This window comes from Pomacea canaliculata, linkage group LG6 (assembly GCF_003073045.1).
Source record: "Pomacea canaliculata isolate SZHN2017 linkage group LG6, ASM307304v1, whole genome shotgun sequence".
In the NCBI taxonomy this organism is placed as follows: Eukaryota; Metazoa; Mollusca; class Gastropoda; order Architaenioglossa; family Ampullariidae; genus Pomacea; species Pomacea canaliculata.
In genome coordinates this window covers 10,869,250-10,883,964 of record NC_037595.1, presented here as the reverse complement: position 1 = coordinate 10,883,964, position 14,715 = coordinate 10,869,250, and the positions used below count along the sequence as shown (strand labels likewise).

General features: G+C 38.7%; 4 protein-coding genes across 6 annotated transcripts in view; all 4 read right to left on the bottom strand.

Annotated features, from left to right (window-relative positions):
- The window catches only part of LOC112566690 (baculoviral IAP repeat-containing protein 3-like), a 48,554-nt gene that overhangs the window by 27,750 nt on the left and 6,089 nt on the right, over positions 1-14,715 (bottom strand). The window lies entirely within an intron of this gene.
- Positions 871-6,340, bottom strand: LOC112566687 (sulfotransferase family cytosolic 1B member 1-like). The gene is made up of 5 exons (XM_025243007.1): positions 6,023-6,340; positions 3,585-3,914; positions 3,150-3,253; positions 2,028-2,187; positions 871-1,367 (listed from the first exon to the last, which is right to left on the bottom strand). The coding sequence occupies exons 1-5, from the start codon at positions 6,192-6,194 to the stop codon at positions 1,252-1,254; spliced, it is 882 nt and encodes a 293-aa protein (XP_025098792.1). The 5' UTR covers positions 6,195-6,340; the 3' UTR covers positions 871-1,251.
- On the bottom strand, positions 6,509-8,866 carry LOC112566693 (sulfotransferase 1A1-like). Of its 2 annotated transcripts, XM_025243016.1 has the most exons (5): positions 8,726-8,818; positions 8,234-8,426; positions 7,707-7,903; positions 7,075-7,234; positions 6,509-6,610 (listed from the first exon to the last, which is right to left on the bottom strand). In XM_025243016.1, exons 1-5 carry the CDS (start codon positions 8,801-8,803, stop codon positions 6,537-6,539), a joined length of 702 nt encoding a protein of 233 aa, XP_025098801.1. In that variant the 5' UTR covers positions 8,804-8,818; the 3' UTR covers positions 6,509-6,536. The 2 variants fall into 2 exon arrangements, with proteins under 2 accessions (XP_025098801.1, XP_025098802.1); XM_025243017.1 differs by lacking the exon at positions 6,509-6,610 and having other exon boundaries at positions 7,125-7,234; positions 7,574-7,903; positions 8,726-8,866.
- LOC112566686 (sulfotransferase 1C2-like) lies at positions 10,786-14,523 on the bottom strand. 2 transcript variants are annotated; one of them, XM_025243006.1, is made up of 6 exons: positions 14,241-14,523; positions 13,738-13,927; positions 13,242-13,565; positions 12,821-12,924; positions 12,456-12,615; positions 10,786-12,014 (listed from the first exon to the last, which is right to left on the bottom strand). In XM_025243006.1, the coding sequence occupies exons 2-6, from the start codon at positions 13,913-13,915 to the stop codon at positions 11,899-11,901; spliced, it is 882 nt and encodes a 293-aa protein (XP_025098791.1). In that variant the 5' UTR covers positions 13,916-13,927; positions 14,241-14,523; the 3' UTR covers positions 10,786-11,898. The 2 variants fall into 2 exon arrangements, with proteins under 2 accessions (XP_025098791.1, XP_025098790.1); XM_025243005.1 differs by having other exon boundaries at positions 13,738-13,933; positions 14,241-14,519.

Genomic DNA, 14,715 nt, shown 5'->3' with positions numbered 1-14,715 from the left:
ATGAGGGCACATCTTTACATCCTTAGTGTTTAATTGACAGGTAAGCTTTTGCAAGCAGTAAAACTAATGACAACTTATGTCTCAGAGTTATTTCTGCATCTAAATAGGACAAGATGTTCACTGTACATTTGTCTAATATACAATTTTGTGTTTTTCGAAAACAAATGAACATATTTGTAAAACAAACTCCAACTGTTCCCTAAAGGACTTGAGTGTTTGACGATGCATTGCACTCCCAGCACAGTGCTCAGGTAAGACCATGTAGGAGAATGATTGCATACATCATCTACCGCTGTACCCCGAACTCATGTACAGGTTCACGAAAGGGTCAAGTACTCACGTGGTCTCAGCAGTGACCTCTATAAACTTAGTCCTTTAAAGAACGTGCAAAAAATTACCTTCACTCCTTTCCCACTTTTTTCAAGGAAAGTCAACTCTGGCGACACGATCCACCGACAACACACAATAATTTTTTTCTTTTGTCTTAATCACACATTCATAGTTTGGACATACACCAAGCCGTGCACACCAACACGTCTGACGAGACAGAATGGGATCATCAGTGCTTTCGACGGAATTCAAATATAAGGTTGAATTCAATTTTCTGATTATAAGTAGGAGTCTTCCCGAAAAATTATCTATAAAATTATTTTTCTCATTGGGTTGATATTATTTACTTTATCTTACAATAGACATATGCATCTTCAGTAGGTACAATATAGTTTTACACCACGTCTCGTCTTGAAACTGCATCAATCACTGATTTTCATATCAAACATAGAGGCTTTACATTTCTTAGACGAATCTTCTATTTATACGAGGTAAATTCTTCATCATTCAGACAGCTCTATGTAATGACTATCGTTCACCACATTGACAATACTTTATTGTTCTTGTGTACGCATTCATGTGAGTATGTAGCCTGTACACTAATTAGACTGGCTGACTTTATGGACATCACGTAGCTTTATTATTACTTTTTGGAGACGATATTTATCGATAGCTATTTCCTGATTAAAACACCCTGTTTCCTGTCGGTATCTAGAGTTTCTGTTTGTCATTGAGAAAGAGCATCGTTTTACTCATTATGACAACAGTAGACAGATCTTCAGTATGGGGTAGGGATTTACAGACATTTATGAGTACTGAAGCAAAAGTAACAAAGTCTGGAATATCGAGAAGAACAAAGAATGAATTGTCTGATAAAAGACACTATCTGCTGGTACTGAGATTTACAATATGTTGATTTAATTATTCAAGTTGGTAACGAAGGAGACTTTTGTAGCCGGCCATCTTCTTTCGGACGACCTCCTCGAACTCCTCGTTCTGCGCCACAGTGAACCAGTTCTTCCAGTCTCCTACAACTCCTGCAGATATTACACATGAATAGTTTGACTCATAGAACATTTGTCAGAACAGGTGAGTGGGTTAAAAACTTCTTGTAAATTTAACAGATATTAAAGAAATAATATCCGCGCTAGAGAATGAACAATTTACTGCCCAGATGCCCAGTAGGCCTAGCTGTGGTCACACTTTAGTATTGTAATTTTGATTAACATAAATGATTGATTTTATGCTCTGATTTAAAAATGTATTATCATTCTTATTGTTGTTCTTATTATTATTGTTGTTATTATGTCTACTATCCTCATTATTGTCACCAGGGCTTCTGCTAAGGCTAAATTCTTTGGGGTCCCAAGGACCCCTTCTTCAGATTTTTAAGGGGTCCCTGTTCTTCGCCCAAATTTGAAGGGGACCCCATTGACGAAAATTGAAGGGGTCCTCCCAACTTTTAATGCGTACAGTACGCAATTTTTTGCGTAAGCAGAAGCCCTGATTGTCACCATTATTAATATTAACTTTTCTGAAAAATTTAAAATTAAAGTCGTAGATCAGTTACGCTTTTACAGTTTTCCTTGAAAAGAGGAAGAAAGAGAAAGGAAGAATAGGAAGAAATTAAAGAAAACACTAATGTGTCTTTACACTTAGATATTACTTTTAATTTTGTCTTTACAGATATCATTTACCTTTTCTGAAAAGCATGGTGCGATCAAATTTAGCGTTTTGTGCCATTCGCAAATTGACCATGTTGTTGATGTGACACTTCTCAACCACCGCCTGGCAGAAAGGTCTTCCTCTGTTTGTCTGTAGGAACTGGTCAATACGTTCCAGCTGATCAACACCATTCTGAATGGAATAAACAACAAAACCAAAAACATAAAAATAACACAGGCACAAGAAACAACCAAAGAACACAGACAGCAAGACGACTAACAGTCCAGCAGCAATCTATCTCGCAACTAAACTAACCACTGAAAAAACTTACAGTCAACTAGCGAATTAATTTAACTGCAAACTATTTTATTTACGTATATTGACATGAAAGTACCAGTGTTTCGACTAGGACAACAAACCAGTGCATGTGTGAGGAATTTCGAGATCAGCAACTCTGCGTTCAGTCGGTTTATCACAATCTGATTAACAACGTTGTAACATTCGGTCTGTGTGGTTCGAGGTTCTGTCCACCAAGATAAAACTTGTTTGTTTAGGTGGTCAAGACTAACATGATGATAGTCTTTGCACAAAGACCACTATGTCATACACCAGGGGTAAGAGGTTTAATGTTCTCATATCATCAGAAACTTCTCTCCCCAACTACATCATCACAGTGGTGTAGGAAGATGATCGGCGTGTGGTGAGGGGGGGGGGGGGGAACTCCATTCTGACAGTGAACAACGTTCATATTCTTCTCTCCTCAGTATTGAGAGGACGACAGAAATCTTCTCCTACTGGTTCCCTAGCCATTACATCATTTCTAGAAGCCAAGGCTCCATTTGGAAAGAACTATTTACCAGGAAGAGCGCTTTTCCACTCTTGAACAGTGTGTGTGTGTTTGTGTTTGTGTGAAACTGTGTAGGTGACTGTTGGTAGTCTTTTTCTTTTTTAGAAATGTTAGAGAAAATATGTTTATCTCTTTTAGAGAGATATATAGAAGTATCCAATAATATATTGTGTTTATATTTATAGCATTTATATATAATCTCCCTCACTATTCATGTGGGCATACGCATGAGACGAGAGAGCGTGCAAGAACAGTGACGTACTGTGACGTCCCTGTATACGAGGAATAACGACACTGATGATCTTACTTGTGACAACTCCTCGTACGTCACACAGTAAAATGGATGCTCAGGATGATCGTCGATCGCCTTCTCCCAGCTTGTCACGTGGTGAAAGGCGTCTCCATACCACACTAAAGATTATGAGTTATTTTAAAATTCTTAATAAAATTATAAATATTTGCGACAACTTCTTTGCAGTAAATAACTTTAATGCAAGTAAATATGTCTCTACTTTCTTTGAAAGTTCGTAACTCTAATCAAAACGTAAGTCTGAAGACAAAGAAACTACAAAAAAATAATTTTAAACTGATTGTTTATTTTTTTTAAACGTTTATTTGCTACACCGTTATTACCAGACTCATGTTACTTAGTATTTTCTCTTCAAAATATAACCAAAGCAAAATATTGTTTATTTCATTTCGTCTTAAAAAAACTTAAGGCTTGCAAATCTCAATGACTTACCGCCATCGTCTAGCATAGTAGAAAGAAACTCTGGCCACGGTGGATAGTATTGGCATGTAGTAAGTTTTTCTGAAATACAATAACAAGACACGAAGACATCCTTGAGGTTCCTTGTGATGTGCACCACCTTGACCTTTTTTTCAGTGACGGCCTTTGGCAGGTACTTGAAGAGAAGGTGCGTGAAAAGAGCGCGAGGTTTGACAGGTGGGAGGACGCGTCTAGTGTCTGAGGCTGACTCCAGGACCACGTTAGAATCCGGTCCAAACAAGGGAGGCGGATCCAGGGTTCCTTCCAGCAACATGTAGATCATCTGATGAAGCCAGTTGTTACCTTCACACAATAGAAAATAATGTTTTACATGCCACCACAATCAGGCCCGTTCTTAGCCCCCGCGCGGCCCGAGGCAAAGGGCATGTGCGGGGCCCTCACGCCACGATCACACGGTTTTAGTTGGGATCTAAAGTCACTTTTTTCCTCAGGGATATCTCGTCTTTTATCATTGACAACACGCTGCATACACATTACAACATAAGCCTACGATTAATTTATTTGTAACGTTCGTCAATAGGTTACAACGAAGGGAGCCCTACAGACAGGCAACAGTCTGCAGTCGTAGTTGAGGTTGAGTTGATGGGTTTGTATCCGCCATTAAGTAACACACAACACACACACCGACACACGTACATGCGAAAGACATTCAGATTTAGTAACCAAATAACATAGCAACACGTAAACATACGGCATAATATAACATGTAAGTTTTCAACGCTAAAAAATATTTACAAGTGAACTTTCCTGGCCTTCATTGAAGCAAAATCATCAATCAGTTCACTGAAATCTAATTCCCGAGAAACACTGTTCTCGATGGAGAGTATGGCCACAGGCAATGTTCCTCAGCCGATCTTGGCACATCGTTGACAGCAGGTAAGTTTTAATTAATTTCAGCTTCGAGAAACTTCGTTCTCCGGAAGCTACTGTCACAGGTATTGTGAGGGCAATTCTTCAGGCAATCCATAAATTCGGAAAATCGAATGATCGTCCTTTAATGGAGAGGAAAGTCAACATCTTACGAAGGTCTCCATGCACAGAATCTGGAAAAACATACTTCAATACGTCCATTTCCTCGGCAAGCATGTATCCATCGACATCTCGGCTTTCTCCATGTGTTAACACATCTTCCAAATTCTTCCCACATGACTTCAGCACCGACATTGGCAACTCCTTGAAGTTGTAGATAAATCCAAAAATTTGATTATGATTCCTTAATTGTTCAAATCTTCTTTGAAGAGACGCAATTGCTGTATCCACTATCATGTTGAAGCAGTTGATGCAGAAATCCTCCTGGGCATTTCTTCCTCCTACATCTTCTCCTTCGTATTGTTCGTAATCAAACATTCTCCTTCTCTTTCTAATTCGTGTAGCTTTAAAAACTGGTTCTGTATCCAAATCCTCTGCAATGTCTCTGGCATTAATCAAGCGCGTCCAGCGAGAATGTGATACGGCTGACTACACTTCCATATGCCTAGTTACCATATCAATCAAAAGCGCGGGGCCCTAGGCAGATGCCTCGTCCGCCTGCCCCTCGGCCCTGACCACAATATAATACCGAACTCTATAAATTGAGAATTATTTTAATTACATAATTAAAATGCAAAATTATGAGATTTCTTTTGAAGCTAAAATTATTTATTCTGTTCCGAACAAATTGAGTGATTTAAGAAGGTTTTCATATGCATGTCAACTTTGCGAAAAGCATATTTACAATCTGTTGATAGTCCCACAATGCATTTTTTTCAAAACTCGAGAAAGGAAGGAGACAATCACTCATTTCCATTTCTGTTCTACTCATTTAGGAGTCATTATTTAATTATCCAATTGGATAACTTCAGGATTAACGAACAGATTTGTTTACTTTAAAACTTCTTAGTGTAACCTGACGATTGATTAATGTATAAGTTAGTAGTTACAGAGATTGCAAATTCAGTTTTGTTTCGTGGTATGACGGGTTCCAACAAGAATACGGTAACAAACAGCGTTTGAATTTTGCATTTTTCGAGTGATATCCGAACTAACACTATGGGATACCTTGTTTAAAATGTTGTTTAAGACCATTTCTCACTTTTAGTTTAACACAGCAGAGTATAACTTTGTTATGATCAAATTATTCCTTTTCTCAAAAAAACTGAATGTACTCAAAGTTGACCCTCATCGCCTTTACGGGATCCTGCTACCAGACTGAAGTGTGCTGGTTGGTATTTATTTCATAGTTAAAGTTCACACACACACACACGTAGGCACGCTGGCACACAAAAGGAGCATATTGGAATAAAACAGAAAACAGTAAACACTCAAATAGATATAAATGTACAAAACAAACTATATGGCATAAGCGGTGCGTGTGTGTGAATTTTGTGTGTGGGAGGGCGTGATCCTCTTACCTGACCTCGTGTAACCGGCAATAATGACGTCGTCAGGTCTAAGGTCAAAGTTGTGGATGAGTCTCAAGCGGTCCGCGAGGCTTAGTTCGTGTTTTAAGGGTGGAAGCCGTATGTCCTCGCCAATAAACCACCGATCGTTGCCGAATTTATCTTTGATGCACACCATATCCATCTTACTAACACAAGGGATTTGAGTAAAACGAAGAAGAGTCGCTGGTAAAGTAACATGTACTCTGCCTGTAGTAACGGGACCGCCGGGTAGTCGACAAGTTGTGAGGTGGCGGGTCTGAACACTGAGCTGCTACGTGCACAGCAGTCGTATACACCCTGTAACTTGATTAACTGTCATCGATTGAACTCCTGTTCACCTCGCTATAACCTCAACAATAAAGATTTAAAGAAGTCTGAGCCGCACTCCAAGCTGCGACTTTGTTTATGAGTCATTGTTTGCAGTACAGTGTGAATGAATATATGATTTTAGTTTTTGACTTTTTTAATTATAGACAGCTACATGTCAAAACCACATTGTTGAAAACCATGATGTGTTTATGTGTATGCATTCGAGCTGATAATTCAGCTGTTTATTTTCTGAAAAGAAGAAAAAAGGGAGGGATTTATAACAAGAGAAATGGTCATTTTTTAAACTTTCTCTGTGTAGTTCTAAATGCGTGACAAATTGTATTATATGTCACATAAAATACTTACATTATACACAATATTTAATGTCAGGTTATAAAGTATAAACACAAATTATTTCTGTTTTTAATGTCTTTAAAGTGAAGCTGAAACTTGCACGTCAAGAAAGACTAGCAATTAGTAATCTGTAGTCATGTATTGTGTATATACTTGTATGTATAACATATAAATAGTTATTTAGATTATCTGCTTCCTACCTCAAAAATTAAGATTTTAAGAAGTCCGAGCCACACTCCCAGCTGTGACTTTGTTTATGAAGAAAGTGAGGAAGTAGAAAGGAAGAAATTGAAGAAATGACCAATTTGTCTTTACACGCAGAGATTAACTTTAATTTTGTCTTTACAGATATCATTTACCTTTCCGAAAAAGCATTGTGCGATTTAATACAGCGTCCTGTGCCAGTCGAAGATTGACCATGTTGTTGATGTGACACTTGTCAACCACCGCCTGGCAGAAAGGTCTTCCTCTGTTTCTCTCCAGGAACCGGTCAATGTGTTCCAGATGGCCAACTGCGTCCTTTGAAATGAATCAAACAACCAGGAGCAAATCAACGGTTCAGCCTGCGATTGGCAACCATTCAACCAAACACAGAACCTAAGCTAACCTAATATTTCTCTACTTTTTTTGAAAGCTCGTAACTTTAATCAAAAGGTTTACCATAAAACCAAGAAACTACAAAAACAAAACCTATTCTTTTAAACTGTTTATTTTCTTGAGAAAGGCTTACTTGCTACACCGTTATCACAAGACTTATGTTACTTCGAATTTTCTGCACAATATATAACCAGACAATAATATTTTTTGTGTAATTTCGTCGTTTAGAAAACTTAAGGTATGCAAATCTGAATGACATACAGCCATTATCTAGCATAGTAGAAAGAAACTCTGGCCACGGTGGATGATATTGGCATATAGTAAATTTTTCTGTAAGACAATACAAAGACACGAAGACATCCTTGAGATTCCGAGTGATGTGCACCACCTTGACCTTTTTTTCAGTGACGACCTTTGGCAGGTCCTTGAAGAGAAGGTGCGTGAAAAGAGCGCGAGGTTTGACAGGTGGGGGGACGCGACTAGTGTCTGAGGCTGACTCCAGGTTTACATAAGAATCCGGTCCAAACAAGGGAGGTGGGTCCAGGGTTCCTTCCAGCAACATGTAGATCATCTGATGAAGCCAGTTGTTACCTTCAAACAATTAAAAAATAATGTTTCACCTGCCACCACAATATACCACCTATTTCTATAAATTCAGATTTATTTTAATTACATAATTAAAATGTAAACTTGTGAGATTTCTTTTTTTTCTTTATGGTCTCCTGCCACGAAACTGAAGTGTGCTGGCTGGGATTTATCTCGTACTTAAAGTACACACACACCTCTGCACGCACACACAGAGCTTATTAGTCCATTGGAATGAAACACAGAAAACAGTAAACACTAGCGTAGATATAAAAGTACAAAACAAACTATTGTGTGTGTCTGAATTTTGAGTAGGGGAGGACGTGATTCTCTTACCTGACCTCGGGTAACCGGCAACAATGACGTCGTCAGGTCTAAGGTCAAAGTTGTGGATGAGTCTCAAGCGGTCCTCGAGGCTAAGATTGTCTTTTTGGAATTGTGGAAGCCGTATGTCCTCGCCAAGAAAGCACCGATCGTTGCCAAATTCATCCTTTATGCAGATTCTATTCATCTTACTAAGACCCACCTGCTGCTCATAAAGGAAAATGTATCTCATCACCCTTCGCCAACCTTCTAAATGTTTACTGTCATGGTATTCTTGGATAAAATTGTGTATTTCGGTGTGTTTAATCAGCTCACATTAGAACATTCTGAATAGTACAGAGTATATCCTTGTGCGTGGAATGAATTTTAACGTTAGTGGCAGTGTCACGTGTCCCAGCACTATTCGACTGCTGACAGTGAAATGGGTGACCAACAACATTTGACCCACACGGTGACCTGTTTTAATCGCAAATAACAGTTCAAAGCCATGTAACATAACTTTACCTTTGTTGCATGAGGCGAGAATGCTAGATTCGAGATAAAAGAAAAATTATGTTCTTCCTCCGGGGGCTTTAGAAACATCAAAACACATTATGAAGAGAAATACAATCTTAATAAAATCGAGAAAATCAGCATACGGCACGAAAGGTCGCACAGGCATATTCTCCACCTACTTATACAGCTAAACCAGTTTGAGCTGCAGTCAGCCATTCATTTGATAAAAGTGCACACATTAATATATGATATATACATTAATGCAAGCACTCTTGCATTCATATATAATATACACATATACATACACGCATACACACATGTGACGACCATCCATCTTTGATTCTATGCACGCCCTTCACATCCATCCTGTCAGTCAACATCACAATTTTGTAGTTCACTCAATGGTTTCTCATAAAGTTAATTTTTGTTTATTTTGTAAAGATGTTTAAAAGTGGTTGGGTGATTCGACTGTGGCATAGAGAGGTTGAAAAATATTTTCAGTAGAGTTATGGAAAGAGGTTACCTGCGGGATATCCAAACCGAAACAAATCCAGTTAAAGAACGTTCGACTCAACCTGCCCTTATGCATAAAGTGCAGTTAACCTCACAAGCTGACTTAAAAGTGCTCTGTAGCCTTTTAACCTGTTTTATATATATATAACCAGTTAAGAAGGCGGAGTATGTGGATATGAATAGATATGAACAAACACAGATTGAATGAATGTGTGGGGTTTCTGTTGAAGGATAAAAAAGCTAGAATAAATAAGATGATTTAAAGAGCTTTAAGAAACCTATTAAAGAGGATCAGGAATATTACAACCCTAAGGGACATTTCGAGGACCTACACATGACCCGATCAACACTCTATATGTTCAATTGAACCAACTTACAGTTATATGTGTGTGTGTGTGTGCGTGCGGAAAAAGAAAGAGTACAAGCGCATGTGTCGCAGAAAAAGACACTAAGTATACTAATTATATATAATTAACGTCCTCCATGATTAGCCGAGAGACAGCTGGAAAGCTCCTGTCAGACACTAGTTGTGTAGGAAGCCTTGAATCTACCTGCACGTGCTTTACACGCTCCACTGCTTAGCCGAGACCATGCAGAGAGCGGCAGCTCACACCTGATAAGGTAAGCCGAGACTGAACGTGATTTGCGTGCGCAGCTCGGCAGCCACATGACGTCATTGCCCCGTGAGTGACCGAGCTTCCCACCCGCTACTGTGTGCCACAGTTGTCTTCCTTTCTCGCTTCGCGTCATTTTCCGGGTAGGTCAAAGGGCAAAGTTTACAGGTGAATCGTACTCTTAACCCTCGGGCACGATGGGCCACGCTCGTGGCTTTGCATGGGGAAGCACAGTGAAGGCAAATTTCATTACTTTTATAGCAAAGTTCAAGCTTTCTCCTTTCCAAAAATGTATAATTATAGGCTTCTTGGTCTAATGTTTACCCGAGAGCATCAATAATAAATAAAAAAAAAAACAAACATCATCCACTGCCTTCTTCACAGTTCTCAGTTATTAGCCAGTCTTTGTAATATTTATACTTTTATGTCGTGCTCAGAGAGTTAAGAACACCTACCGTGTGTATTCGGTCTGGGTTTGGTGTTTTGTGTACTGTTTGCAGCAGCAAAAAACAAAACAAAAAGAACAAAAAAAAAAACAAAACAACAACAACAAAAAAAACCTTTTGCGTTGTGAAAGTTTGGTCAGACTCTAAGCAAATCTTCAATCCTTATAAAATACATTTCTGACAAGTAAAGTAGGTCTCTGGAGTGACCGAAGCCATGAACTTTAGTTACACGTGTATTGTGCACTTTTAGAAAACATACACAGATGTGTGTGTGTGTGCACACGCGTGCGCCGACAAAATGACGAATGCACAGGTAGACCGGACGATTGGAATATTTTACACAAACATAATAATATTTATGCTAAAGTTAACAGGTGCATACATTCCTTTTAAATTTGCATCCGCTTTCTCAAACGTGTATCTCATACGCTCATGCACTACGCTAACAGACAAACGTATATGCAGACAGACATGCAAATAGACAAAAGGCATTCAGTCAGTATTTATATATATATAATTTTGCTGAGCCTCAGGTCAGAGTGCATTAAAGGAATAAAAGATCACAACCCCTTGAAGTGCCTGTGACAAAATTCATTCAATTTGTGTTAAAGACCAACCTCAACCGTTTGCGGTTTTTTCAAATATCAGTAGATATAGGCGATATAAAACTAGCCGGTAAATTTCTGCTTCCAAAACTCATCCATTAATTAACTGTTTAGGGTGGTCTTTACGCGAGCAAATTAAAAAAGATGGACGGTAGAAAGAAAGCATGTGAGTAAGAAAGAACCAAAAAGAGAGAAAGAATGTGTGAATTAAAATTTTCTATCTGCTTTCCATTGGGAAAAAACGCTTGTTAATATTACTTTCTTTTTAGTACAATATTCATAAAAACTTTAAGGTTAAACCGAGTGCTCATCGAAATACAGCATAAAGTATCATAAAACATATTTCGACGAGAAATTTTTTTTTTTTTTTGTCTCTTAATTAAACCTGGATTGGTCAAGAAAGCAAGAAGTGACAAAAGGGCGGATTATCTAAAAATAGCATCGTCTGCATGAGCTGACTGAAGGGAAGCAAAGCAATCCTTAGTCAAAGAAAACAGACAGGGACACAAGATGCTGTTGGTGAGTGTTCGGTCATACAGTCAAATGGAGTTTGTACTTATTTCTTAAAGATGCTGGCTACAAACACCAGTGAATTAACTTTGTTCCAACGTGCCGTGCGAACTTCGTCCTAACAAAAACACACACACAAAAAAAGAAAAAAATACAGGAAAAAAAAAAAAAAAAAAGAGCTGTTAAACTATGAGAACAAAAAGGAATAAAGCAGCAGCTATGAACATCAACACTTTCTACACCATTCTTGTCTACACGTAACATCGTGACAGTCACAAACACAACAATATTATCAGCATTATCCTTATCCAGCAAGAAAGATTATATCTTGCAACTAAAGTTTAATTATTTTGTTCATATTTATTGTTTCAAAATAAACTAAACCCGAATATAGAGAAAGAATATTGCCCTCGTGTTGACCTTTAAGTAAAAAGGCTAAATTCTGGAGTTTGTAACAAAAGTCAAAATGGCGAAGATATGCAATTTTCCACCAATTATTCAAGTTCGTAAATATGTAGACTTTTGTAGCCGGCCATCTTCTTCCGGACAACCTTCTCGAACTCCTCGTTCTGCGCCACAGTGAACCAGTTCTTCCAGTCTTTTACAGTTCCTGCAGATATTACACATGACATGTTAAAAATATCGAAGAGCAGGAGATAACAAGAGATGCAAAATTTTACAGATAATTGAGATAAATCTGTTTCACTTAATTTTATAAAGATAGTTATGGCCTACAGATACAGGAAGGTAGACTGTCATGTCTTTTCATTCTTTCCCATGCATGAAAAATGTTTTGCTGTGCATCTGTACCAAGCAGATTAGAACAGAAAGGACAGAAAGAAACAAGTCTTGAAAAACAACAAAAGCTACAGTGTGCATAAAGAAGACATCATCAGCTACACGCATGCGCATCAACAGCAAAGTGAGCATTGATGACTTCACGCTGTCCCATGGAAGATACAACAAAAATGTGGCTCTACATGTGTCTGACTAATCGTGTCGATATTAACTTTTAATTTTAGATACACTGATGGCAGTTATGTTATACTACCTTTTCTAAAAAGCAAGTTGCGATCAATGACAGCGTCCTGTGCCATTCGCAGATTGACCATGTTGTCGATGTGACATTTCTCAACCACCGCCTGGCAGAAAGGTCTTCCTCTGTTTGTCTCCAGAAACTGGTCAATGTGTTCCAGATGGCCAACTGCGTCCTTTGAAATGAATCAAACAACCAGGAGCAAATCAACGGTTCAGCCTGCGATTGGCAACCATTCAACCAAACACAGAACCTATGCTGCCAAACAGTTAATTATTTACATAGTTTAATATTTTCCCTAATGTCTCACTATTGAAGGATGTATAAAGTACAACTACATCACCTGACATTGTTATTGAAGACGGACAAGTCCTCCTTACTTGTGTCAAGTCTTCGTACGTCACACAGTAAAATGGATGCTCAGGATGATCGTCGATCGCCTTCTCCCAGCTTGTCACGTGGTCAAAGACATCTCCATACCAGTCTAGAGATAAACACAAGAGCCTGTCGTCGTCCTACCTTCAGAGATTTTTAAAATTAAAGTCTAGAGGCAGCGATTTTCAAAAATTTAATTTTTTTGTGACTGATTTCGCCCTTTTGTCATCTGCTACACTTGCCATGACTTCATACAACAGAAGACAGATTTCACGCAAAATGGCGGCTCGAGCACATGTTCAGATGTATTCACAATTTTTATGAATAAAGTGACTGCAAAGTAAACCCTGCTTTTTAAAACACAATAGTTCTACCGAAAATACTTTAAGTCTTTTTAGTAAGCCGTTACATATACACTGGACTCACATCCGTCATCTAGCATGGTGGCAAAGAACTCAGGCCAAGGGGGATGATACACGCCGATTTTCTCTGTGAAACAATGCAAGGACACAAAGACATCCTTGAGATTGCGCGTGATGTGCACGATCTTGACCTTCTTGTCAGTCACGGCCCGAGGCAGGTCCTTGAAGAGGAGATGTGTGAAGAGAACGCGAGGTTTGACAGGTGGGAGGATGTGTCTGTTCTCTGAGGTGTTCTCAATAACAACATGTGAATCCTGACCGAACAAGGGAGGTGGAGCCAGAGACCCTTCTTTTAGCATGTAGATCATCTGATGAAGCCAGTTGTTACCTTCAGAAACATAATGTCATGAGGCGAGGACAGGCTTGCAAGACACGCTAAAAACATATAATCAAACAGGACAGTAATTTGCTCCTAATCACATTCAGGTATGCAAACAAACACCTTTAACCAGTAAGCCAACTGACCTGAATTTGAAGACCAAATGTCACGATGGTCTTACCTGACCTCGGGTAGCCAGCAATAATGACATCGTCAGGTCTAAGGTCCAGGTTACGAATATAGCTAAGTCGGTCCCCATGGGGTAAGCCTGGTGGTAAAGGAGGAAGTCGAATGTCTTCATCGAAAAACCATCTATCGTTACCGAAATTGTCCTTCTTGCAGAAGAGCTTTTCTTCCATCCTTCATAAGACCTGTCACTTATAAAGTGAGATGTGTTGTCACTCATAATTAACCAAGCGATTGCTGTAGTTGACACGAATGGTTCGTGAAAGAAATGTTTACACTGAGCCATCAACATTAACGACAGGCTAAAGAGTTTAATAAAAAGTTTAGTAATAGCATTTGAGAAATGACTAATGATACTTTCCAAGTTAGGAGTATGTAGCCACATATTTAATTACAAGAAACGTTCATAATGACATTGAGACATATTAACATGAAAATACATAGACATGCAGATGTGTATGGATACATATTCATAGACATTCATAAATAAGTACATACTGTGTCACAGCAGCTGTTGTAACTACAAGTGGACATCAAATCAGTGTCTTGCTCCTTGCCACAAGAAATCTGTTATTTTATGTATATGTATATGTGACACGTCTCTAGCTTGGGTAACCTCACTGCTGTTTCACACAGCGAGCAGCATCATCTTTCGAATCCCTGAGAACTGTTCATTAGTCGCGGTTGGTGGAAAGTTGTGCCTGCGCATGAAACTTTTAACTTTATTGTATTTTTAACAGTTACATCTACACAAATCTGACATGTTCCAAGTTCAGCTTCACAGCAACAAGTTTAATTTGAATTATTTCCTCTGCATTGTTGCCTCGTAGTGGTTGAATTACAGTCATCCGAAGGACCATAAGACCGCCCGCTTTCTTAATTTCATACACAACTTGCAATTGAATTAACCTTCTATGTCCATATACTTCAACTAAGCCCAACAGCCTCTAGGTCTTGCGGGCTGTTATAAGGC

Excerpts from the sequence above, each read along its gene's own strand:
- LOC112566687 (XM_025243007.1), bottom strand. The coding sequence starts at position 6,194 with ATGGATATGGTGTGCATCAAAGATAAATTCGGCAACGATCGGTGGTTT. Across the intron at positions 3,254-3,584 it reads TACTATGCTAGACGATGGCG|TGTGGTATGGAGACGCCTTT; the intron begins GTAAGTCATTGA and ends CATAATCTTTAG. Across the intron at positions 2,188-3,149 it reads CGTACGAGGAGTTGTCACAA|AATGGTGTTGATCAGCTGGA; the intron begins GTAAGATCATCA and ends TATTCCATTCAG.
- LOC112566693 (XM_025243016.1), bottom strand. The coding sequence starts at position 8,803 with ATGTTTCTAAAGCCCCCGGAGGAAGAACATAATTTTTCTTTTATCTCG. Across the intron at positions 8,427-8,725 it reads TCTCGCCTCATGCAACAAAG|CAGGTGGGTCTTAGTAAGAT; the intron begins GTAAAGTTATGT and ends CTTTATGAGCAG. Across the intron at positions 6,611-7,074 it reads CACAATGCTTTTTCGGAAAG|AAAATAAACAGCTGAATTAT; the intron begins GTAAATGATATC and ends TCTTCTTTTCAG.
- LOC112566686 (XM_025243006.1), bottom strand. The coding sequence starts at position 13,915 with ATGGAAGAAAAGCTCTTCTGCAAGAAGGACAATTTCGGTAACGATAGA. Across the intron at positions 12,616-12,820 it reads CGTACGAAGACTTGACACAA|GACGCAGTTGGCCATCTGGA; the intron begins GTAAGGAGGACT and ends TTCATTTCAAAG. Across the intron at positions 12,015-12,455 it reads CAACTTGCTTTTTAGAAAAG|GAACTGTAAAAGACTGGAAG; the intron begins GTAGTATAACAT and ends TAATATCTGCAG.